A 10,206-nucleotide genomic window follows, 5' to 3' on the forward strand; every position below is an offset into this window, starting at 1 on the left:
TCATACTCACTAAACATTTACTCTCCGTGATGTATTTCTGAGCCTGGGGATCATCAGAGCTGTCCATAAAGATAAAGATAGTCAAATATTAAAATAAGTATTGTTGATCTGTAATATGTAAAGATTATGTATTTCAATACTACTAAACAAATATCAAAATACAAAATTATTAAGTTGCTTAATATTAAAAAATCATGATATAGACAATAGATCAAATGGATACAATATTTACAATGGTTATAGTAATTCTATTAGAGTATTAACCTTCACATTTGAAAGTAAATAGCTCTTATTTGTTCTGATCTTATTATGAACAGATGCTATACAACTGAGGGTAATTTTCCATAATATCAATGACTTTATGTCATATACTCTTTCACCTATGATCTTGAAGACCCAATCACTAAGATGAAAAAGATAAAATCTATAATGTCCTATACAAAGTGGGCATTAAATGTGTATAGCAATGAAAAAATTACAATAGGTGTTATGTTGCTCAAAATAGCAATTTATGCAGACTACAAAATGTTCTCACATGTATTACCTCACTTGATCTTCACAACTCTTAAGTGGGGTTAATTTGGCAGGTATTATTTTAGAGATAATAGGTTCATAGAGAGTCAACGACTTATAAGCTAATAAGGGGCTGAATCAGGATCCAATCTTCTCAGGCAGGCTCATGGTGTTTACACTTTACCAGCTGCTCCCAGTAAGAAGGTAAATGACTGAAGTACTTCTGCCCCTTTGAGCAGTGACAGGAGTCTTTGATCCTTGGCTTAACTTCATCTAGAAATTAATGTAAGCCCTTTCACTTAACCCTTCTTCCAACAGGGCTATAGCTGTTCTATTCAGAGACTAGTTTTAAGAGGAGTTGGAAAGTAATAGTGACTACCGGTTGCAGAGTTATTGAACATCTGAGGACTCTAACCCATGTAAGAGGAAGACAAAGGGGTTTACAGCTCAGAAATCTCTCAGAACACTTGCAGATTCTTCATACTTCTTCTCTATTACCCAAAAACTGATAGAGAGGGAAATAGGTAAGGAGCTTGCCCAAAGTCACATGGTTAATTCATGGCAGAATGGATTGGAATCCGGATCTTTAATACAAAGTTTAGTATTCTTGTCACCAAGCCTACACTTTCTCCCTTTTTAAAAATCCAGTATTTAGACTATATCCTGGACAAATTATTTTCAGAGTAAGAAAAAAAAGATGAAGTATGTCCATACTAATTTTTTTGCACCAATATGATTCCAGCGTGACACTTACCAGTTTTCGTCAGAACAGAATTTTAGTCAACCAGGACAATTTACGTTGTTCTCTGCAAACTATCTGTAAGCTATCTAAGACAATTTCCAAGGAAAGCCTTTATTATGGAATTTAAAGAACTTTTAGAAATGGGAAATTACTTCTCCACTGCCCTGCAAAGAGGGCCCTACTCTTGTGAGGACAGGAAGCACACAAAGCTCTAAGGGCCATATACACGCAAGACCCTGGAGATTTGCTAGTAAAGAAACAGAAAGCAGAGAGTGGAGGTGACGACAAATGGTCATGGATATCACCAGAAAGTAGCGGACTGACCCACAAGCACATACAAGTAATAACTTTATTTGTCCATACCAGGATTTAATCACTTAACAGAAACACAAAGGATGGTGGGAAGTTGGCATACACAGCACCTCATTTACATCATCATCTTCAGGAGGCAGAGTGTTAATCCCACCACTGTATCACCTCTACAAGCAACGCCACTTTCTGTTCCTCATCCTTCCTTAAATGTCTCTTGCATCATCAGCAGGCTGTTGGACCTGGCACACATCAGCACTAACTTGCCACAGGGTCTTCTTCCCCGTTACTGTCATAAAACAGTGCCTTCCACATCTGAAAGCATTTTTATTTTTACATTCATCTGTTCATTTGGCCCTCACAACACTCCTGTGAGGTAGGTAGGAGTTATTCGTTTTTCCCTCTGTAGGTGAGGAACCTGAGTCACAGAATGGTAAAATGACCTGCCAAAGGACGGGCAGGTAGGAATGGCTGGGCCTAGAGCTTAGGCAGGATTTTAGGACATGTTCTCATTCATATGACCCCCTCCTAATCTTTTGCCTCTTTTTCTGTTTATCTCATGAAGAACTTTCCCTTTAATTTTATTCTCACATTAAGGTTATTTCACCCAAAAGATATTCACAATCCTACCCCCAAGTTTAACTCCACTTTTGTTCTTTAGCACTTCTCTTATCGCAAATTAATCCCTGCATATTTACTTTGCTACCATTAAGAGATTAATATTGTACAGGTCTACTCTCCTTCAAGTATTTCCCTGTTTTTCCAGAAAGTCTACATATCTACGTTAGTGTTATCCAGTCGTAACTGACACACATCCCTCCACATAAAGGCCTAAAACAACTGAGAAAATGCACATACACACACACACATATCCATTTCACTGTCTTAATATATGGTTCTTTAAAGCAAGGAACGGATGTATGGTGTGGTGCTATTTAAGATGAGTATATTGATAAATATTAATACCACAGGATGCTTCCTTAAAATACAATTGTTACCAGGATTTCAAACATACAACGTGTGGCTATGAACTGAAGACACTGCAATTAAAATTTCACTTTGTCCTTTATAACATTTATAGAATTTTTTTAGAACTGGAAGGTACTAGAAAAGCCATCTAGTACAAACCTCTCATTTTAAAGAAACTGAGGCACAAGAAGGGCACGTCATCTGCCCCATATAACAAATTGTGACAGGGTTATTAGAACCCAGTTCTGAGTCCAGTGTGTTGTATCACACCAGCTGCCTTCTACATTCATCATCTGTTCATCAGAACGGCTTGCTTGCTTGCCATCCATTCATGGTTCCAGGTGCATTCCCACTGTTGTTCTATTTATCTATCTATCTGTATTGCCAGCTTTTAGGTAAGCACCCAAGCCTACAAAATATAAACAAAACCTCTTCAAACATGCCTGCATTTGTCTTTGTTTTAGCCTGTAGACTGGAGGAAAAGCCTTTTAAATTCCAACGCTCCTATCTGTATTTCCTGAAAGTACTAAGTAAATTACTTAAAAGCTTTAGTTAGTTAATTTAATAATGGCCAGTAATGGCATTCCTTCTAAAGTAAGTTGGAAGTATAGCTCAACACCTTCCTATCTCCTAAAGGAAGTGTGTGTGTTTTGGGCAGGGAGAGAGGTGTGTTTGTTGAGGGCTTTGTGCTTAAAAGGAGTTATCTATTGCAGGCAGTCTTTATCCGCATCATTCTCAACTGTTGCCAAAGCTATCCTCTTCCACCATATGCCATTAACAAGGTGAACTTTTGTCTACATCATATGAAAAAAAATGACTTTGGAAAGTTCCCTAGAAGAAAGTTTCCTGGTGTTCCCTTTCTGTAACATACTAGACAGAAAAAAGGCTAGGGAAAAAGAATGAAATTAGCTAGAAGAAATTGGAAAACAGATTCTAAATTGTTTCCACATGTTGTTCAAATGACAACCTAAAGATATGTAATTATGCACACAGAGGGACCCAAATGATATGGAATGCAAAGAATTTACTTACATTTAATATTTTATAGAACACCCAATACCTCATTATATTGAAGATTATCAATATGAATCATAACACACAACTGTGGCTCCCTGTCCGTTCTGAATTATACCCTTATAGTGATAAGTCATTAAGAACTAGTAAAATGGGAGGGCATGATGGTTTGATCATTGAGTGCTTACCAGTAGGTATGTCACAGACACAGCAGTGAAAATATGAGATAAAGGTACAAATACATGTATCTATATTAGTCTAATGAGTTATAGAGAAATTTTAAAAAATGAAGATCTTACAAGAAGCAGTCAAGTTAAACTAGTAAAGATTCAAGCAATGAGGTCATGGTATACACCATAATTCTGTATCTTGTCAGCTAATGTGCTTCACCCGAGCCTTACCTCGGCCAAGGTCATATGTATCAATAACTTACATGTATATAGTGTGTAGTGCTTTTAAACTTTTAAACCCTTTCACATCTATTAGCCATTTGATCCTCACAACAACCCTGTGAGGTAGGCAGGTCAGGAGTTATTACCTAGCCCCCATTTTACAGATGAGGAAACTGGTGTAGAGGTAAACTAAACTGCCTCACGTCAGTAGCAAAGCCACAGCTGACCAGCTCTCTGGCCTTGGCTCCATCTGTTTTCTATGAGACCACTCCTCATATATCCAAGAGGTCTTTCGATTAGAGAAGCCTGGGAAAAGCAACTAGCACAGATCTTCCTGCTACTCTGCATATTAAATGGTTCATCCACTCTTTTTTTCCAAAGGACCTGTGGAAGGAGCCAGGGGACCAAAAGGCAGGTGTTGGAACTGGGCTTCTCCCAGTTTAGGAAATAGACTCTTCTGTAACGAGTTCCTAACTTTTGGTATTTGAAATTAATCTTTGAAGCAATTTTTCAAGCCCTAGCTGAAAAGCACCGGTGGCCTCTTCCACTGCTGTTGCCAAGCGTCTGACTGCGATCACAGCATCCCTGCGGAGCTCGTTGGCAGTGTCTTGCTGAGCACTGGCCTCCTCACCAATAGCAATCAGCCTGTCCAATTTTTCTTCCTCACGCTTTGAAAGTTCTTGTGCCAACCTCCTGTTTTCTGCCAACTCAGCCGCAATAGTCCTGGCCACTGACCGCCTTCTTCGCCTTGCCCACCTTGGAGGGGGCTCACTGGTCAAGGGCCTATCCCCACCAGAAACAAAAGGAACTCTGGAGGAAGAGGCCGGAGGCCGCTGTGTGGAGGCCACCCCAGGAGTGTTTCGGCTGGTACTGGCGCAGGGACTGGGCTCACCGGACACACCCAGTCTGGTCATGGGGCTGCTCTGACAGGGAGCAACTGCACCTCTGAAAAGGTGGTGGGAACTGCTGTAGCTGGGGGTCCCTTGAGAGCACCCTGAAAAACAAAGCAACAATGTTGCAAAGAGGACATTCCTGCTAAGGGAATGCTTGGAGCCAGCAGCGGAGCTGAGAGACAATTATAAAACTCTGGTAGTTTCTGAAAATGGCTCTTTCCACAAGGGTCTGGGAAGATTTCAATTCCTTGATTTGGACACTTTGGCCTACCGTCTTACCTCCAAAACCTCCCCTCTGCCTTCCCTGAACCCCTTTCCAGGTAGCCAGACAACCCAATCTCTGGTCACAAATTTCTAAGTACCCACTATAAATAATACCAAATCGTTTGGTTCTAAAGAATACTTCTTCCATGTTGAAAAAGCTCCAATATCTTATATACCTAGAATCATTGCTTTTGAAAACCTGGAGCCCTTTATCTTACCAGAAGGCTTAAAAAACAGAGGGCATGGGGCAGAAATAGAGACAATGCTGAAGAGAACACCATCCAAACATATACTGCTGTTTAGAACCAAGTGACTCTGGCACCCCAATCCTTCACATGCTTGGGAGTTACCTGCACCCGAGGATTCATCCCAGGAGTCCTCAAGGTCACTGGTTTCTCGCATCTGGTCACTGATTCTCAGTTGACAATCCTCATCTGATTCCTTAACTGTTTTCAAGATAGGCTGATGGTCTGCTGCCTGAGTCCTTTTTGCTCTGAGAATGCTGGCTCCCTCTTCCCCTGGGGTGTCAGAGGCCACTAAGTTCTGATCACAGTGCTTGGCCCAAGCAGTATCCTCCATTAAGTTGTCTGGGTCAGTCACTATCTGATTTCGGAGAAGCTGATCCAACGTATCATAAAATGGACAGTGTGGTGGCTCACCCATACTTGTGGCATGGGCAACATACGCCTTTAAATATAATGCCTTCAGAACTTTAAACTTGGAGCGGCACTGACGTTCGGTGCGGCGGAAGCCTTCCTGCTGCATTCGCTTAGACACAGCCTGATAGACATCTGCATTGTGATGCACAGTCTGGAGGCGCTGGATATACTCTGCCTCGCCTAGTATGGAGAGAAGAGTTCGTGTCTCCTGTCTGGACCACCGGATGCCCGCACTGCTATTGGAACTGGCCATAGTGGACTGGGAAGGAAGGCTAGCTGCAGGAAGGTCCTGGGCAGCAAGGTCAAGTCTGAAGGTGTGGGGAAGCTCTGTGTGCTCTCAATGTACTTCCAGGAGCCAGCCGATTCTTCCCTCTCAGGGCTAATTGTTGAGAAGCCAGGTCCAAGGACCGCATTTCTGGCTGGAAGGCCACAGGGGAATGAGAGTTACAGGGAGGGTGTAAGGATAACTGTGGCAGCAAGTTAAATGGTGCTACCTGTAAGTAGGGTGCAAACAGGCTGGATGCCAAGACTAAGAGAGCCCAACTGTGAGTTCGCCTGGGATAGGTACTGGACCAAAGGCTGAGACGGGCCTTACTGGCTTGGTAAAAGGGGACCGGCTCCTCCACAAAAGAGAGGCTGCTTCTAAGGCCGAGACTGGATACAACTGTATATCCGTAAAAATCACATTGTCTTTTAAGTAGATGGAGAGAGGAATATCTGGACTGTGAGGCAGCTCACTTTAGAGAAGTGCTAGCAGGACCATGGTTGAACAGCAGGTCTGAAGGGCGCTCATACTTTGCCAGCCTTGGCCTAAGCAGCATGCTTTGGCTACATATTACCATCTGACTGTCACCATTGCACTTTGTTAAAAGATAACTTTTAGAGTCAGAAAAGCAAACTTAAATTGTTCCTGATAATACAAAGATTTTACATAATATGGCAGAAAACAATTGTATCATTACTCCAATCATCTGCCCTATAACATAAAACAGGGCTACCAGGAGATAGATCTATGGAAATATGCTGCATTTTGATTGCACCAACATCAGTATCCGCGTTGTGATACTATAGTTTTGCAAGATGTTACCAATGAGAGAAAGTGGTAAATCTAGTAATATATTGGATCTTTTTGTATTATTTCTTATAACGGTAAGCAAATCTACAATGATTTCAAAATAAAAAGTTTAATTGCAAAAAATCCTCTATTGCTGGCTGCTTATAGTGAGTACAGCTTCAAAGCCCATTTAGAGCTCCCTGCTTTTTTAGGGTTTTATAACTTGAAATTTTTGACACCAGCTAATTTGTTTTCAATATGCTCAATACTCAGTTTTATCAACACATAAATGGATAGAGAAGTATATTTATCATCAGAAAAATTTAAATTCTCTCCAAAGTATTATTGTTTTTGACTTAGTACATAAATACCCTAAGAAAAAAAATAAATATCAAGTTCAATTTAACTAAATACAGATAAAGGATAATAAAAATATCTATATGTATAAAAGAAATAAATATTACATTTAACCCATAACCCCCAAATCCTAAGATCAACACGGGACATTTATACTTAAATTCTCAACTGAACAAAAAAGAAAGGAAAAAACCTGGGGCTAAGGATTAGAAGTCCTGACCTGCAGTCCTTTCTAGCTCACTCCCCACCCGCCCCGCAAGTGAGCAATAGCATAACTCCTGTGCCTTGATTTTCTCCTCTACAAATGGGGAGGAATAAAACCTGCCCTACCAATCTTCTAGGGATTTGAGAGGATTAAATAATAGATGTGAAAGCACTTTGAAAATTTAAAAACACTGTACCAAGTATTACTACTCCAGTGAAAATGAAAACCTCTAATTATTATGGTAATCTATAATTTGAGGAGACAGAAGTCTGGAGAAGGAAGCCTCTTTAATCTTTTAATTAAAGTTACAACAGATGATTAACCTGATTCTTAAGATGTTAATTAAGCTGTTTCTCTAATGATTAAATTTGTAAGCCAACTGGAAAAGTTAGTTCCCAGAAAGTGTCACAAAAGGACCCGAGGAAGAGAATCAATAGCTTCTATACAAACTATGACCAATTGTTACATATTTTGCAAAATTCAACAGTGCAGAAAAATCATCAAATTCCCACAAAAATCTTTTAAGTTCCCCCAGTAATGTAAAAAGGTGAAAAATCCAAATTACTATTTCTAAGTGAAACATATTACCATCTATACAAATGTTGGCATTTATCAATAAAAAGAGACCTCTCAGCAAAAAACAAATTCCTGAATGAATCCCAACCTCAAGAAGATACAACACTAATTATTAAATGAAAGAGCTTACTGGGATAATCTCTGAAAATGACTTAATCATAAAAAAGCAACAACAACAACAAAAAACCACACTGGTGTTTCTGGTTTCATTTCACATTATGCTTAGAATGCATAAACATTCTTAATTTCCATATATAAAAGTATTATTTTATTCCATACCTTCTGCCAAGGATCTGCTTTACTTTCATTACTGTATTTGAAATATTTCTTATTCTACTTTGTTTTGCTGCCAATCCAACAACCTGAAAAAGAGTACCATATTACAATGATGTAATCTTAACTTATTTTAAAGTAAAAAAATAAGGGGAATAGTACCTCTTCATTTTCTGTGTAAGCAACAACAGCTGGAGTAACTCTGTCACCTGCATCATTTGCAACCACATCAGCCCGGCCATCCTGGAAAAAAAAAAAGCACAAGGATATCAGGTCTTTTGAAAAACACACACACACACACACACACACACACACACACACACAGAGTCTCATCAGGCATATGTGGGCCAGTGTTATCTTGCCACATCTGTAGAAAGAAAACTGATGTTATCAATATTTTAAACTTGTGGATTTAACTGCCATTATTAATTTCCTGGATTTTATATAAGATCAACATTCCATTAAGAACTGCCTCAGTTTTTCAACCTGCTCTGCGTAGCCAATCATTGGGACAAACATATACAATAATAAGATGCCTTATTACATCACCCTTCCTAGTTTTCTTCCTTCCCTGACAAACATTATCTTTCTTCCTTTTCCTACGTATGACTAAGTAGCACTAAATCCCTTTGGTTTTTCCAAGTCACTTGACATTTGAATGCAAGACTAACATCAGGGGAGTTCATTATTATTGTTCCTTCCGCCTCCCCACTGATGAGAGGAAGGCTACAATTTTTCGTTAAGCTCTCTCGTTCAAGAAAGGTCAAGTCAGTAAAGCATGACCACCAACTGGCAGGATTAACCACCCCAGTTCCAGACCTCCACCACGCAGGCCTTTCCTGACATTCAAAAAACCTCCCGGCTGGGACGTTCAGGGCCCCCTCCGGGCCTCCAGGGGCCCTGACGTCCCCGGGACCGCCCCCGCTCCCGGCGTCCACGAGGTCCTCGAGACCCCTCCCGGCCTCCCGCCGCCCCGCCGCCCCCGGGGCTGCCCGACTCGGAGCCCCAGTGCCCACGACGTCCCCGAGACCCCGAGACCCCTGCGGCCTCCCGCGGCGCTGCCGTCCCCGGGCCCGTCCCTCTGGCGGCCTCCCGCGGCCCTGACGTCCCCAGGCCTTCTTCTGTCCTGATGTCCCCGGAACGGCCCCCCTCTGCCGGCCTCCCGCGGCCCTGACGCCCGGGGCTGCCCGACTCGGAGCCCCAGTGCCCACGACGGCCCCGAGACCCCTCCGGGCCTGCAGAGGCCCTGGCGTCCCCGGGCCCGGCCCCTCCCCCGCAGGCTCCCCGCAGGCTCCCCGCGGCCCGGACGTGCGCGGACGTTCCCGGACCCCGGGCCCCGGCGCCGTCACGACCCTTTCCGCAGGGGCTGCGGGGGACCAGGCCGGGTGCGCCCGCCCTCCGCCTCCAAACTTCCCCGCGCGACCTTCCTAGGCCGGCGACACGCTGCTCGCAGCCCCGTAGACCGGAGGGCTCGGCCCCGCGGCCGGAGAACGGGGCGGCCGGCAGCGCAGACCCCAGCTCCCCCAGTCCCTCACCTTATAGACGGCCACACAGGCTGAGGTGCAGCCAAGGTGAACCCCGATGGCCGCCATGAGGCGGCAGAGAAGGCGGCAGCAGTAGCGAGGGGTCCCCCTGTGGCACCAGCTTCGGGCCTCGGAGCAGCCCCATCAGGCACCGCGGAAACTTCACGTTCCCGCCCGCCCACTGCGTCCGGTCCATCCGCCGCGGCCCCCCGCGCCGCCACCAATCAGCGCGAAGGTTTCGCCTTTCCTCCCGGACTGTCGGCGAATAGCTTTCCTGGGCCCTCCCAGCCCCGCCCTGCCGGGTCCGCAGCGCGTGTGCGGCGGTGCGCACGCGCCGGTCGGGAGGGCCTGGAAGGGATCTCTTCGCTCCGCCCCCTGCGGAGGCCAATGGGAACTCAGGATTGAATTGCGTCATTCGCCCTAGCAACTCCCGGCAGATTTTTTTTTCCCCCGGGACACTCGC

At 43.7% G+C, this 10,206-nt stretch overlaps 2 protein-coding genes across 3 annotated transcripts in view; both read right to left on the reverse strand.

Annotated features, from left to right (window-relative positions):
• Positions 1–9,927, reverse strand: part of HSPA14 (heat shock protein family A (Hsp70) member 14) — a 38,872-nt gene extending 28,945 nt beyond the window's left edge. The window contains exons 1-4 of the mRNA XM_025445190.3: positions 9,756–9,927; positions 8,383–8,463; positions 8,227–8,309; positions 11–59 (exon numbers count right to left, since the gene is read on the reverse strand). Coding sequence (XP_025300975.1) covers positions 11–59; positions 8,227–8,309; positions 8,383–8,463; positions 9,756–9,812 — 270 coding nt within the window. The 5' untranslated portion in view covers positions 9,813–9,927. The remainder of the gene's footprint in view (positions 1–10; positions 60–8,226; positions 8,310–8,382; positions 8,464–9,755) is intronic.
• MSANTD7 (Myb/SANT DNA binding domain containing 7) lies at positions 9–8,439 on the reverse strand. 2 transcript variants are annotated; one of them, XM_035712891.2, is made up of 4 exons: positions 8,383–8,439; positions 8,227–8,309; positions 5,447–6,174; positions 9–4,933 (listed from the first exon to the last, which is right to left on the reverse strand). In XM_035712891.2, the coding sequence occupies exons 3-4, from the start codon at positions 6,006–6,008 to the stop codon at positions 4,410–4,412; spliced, it is 1,086 nt and encodes a 361-aa protein (XP_035568784.2). In that variant the 5' UTR covers positions 6,009–6,174; positions 8,227–8,309; positions 8,383–8,439; the 3' UTR covers positions 9–4,409. The 2 variants fall into 2 exon arrangements, with proteins under 2 accessions (XP_035568784.2, XP_035568785.2); XM_035712892.2 differs by lacking the exon at positions 5,447–6,174 and having other exon boundaries at positions 8,383–8,437.
• Positions 9,928–10,206: the final 279 nt, after the last annotated feature.

Source organism: Canis lupus, chromosome 2 (assembly GCF_003254725.2).
Source record: "Canis lupus dingo isolate Sandy chromosome 2, ASM325472v2, whole genome shotgun sequence".
NCBI classification, from domain to species: Eukaryota; Metazoa; Chordata; class Mammalia; order Carnivora; family Canidae; genus Canis; species Canis lupus.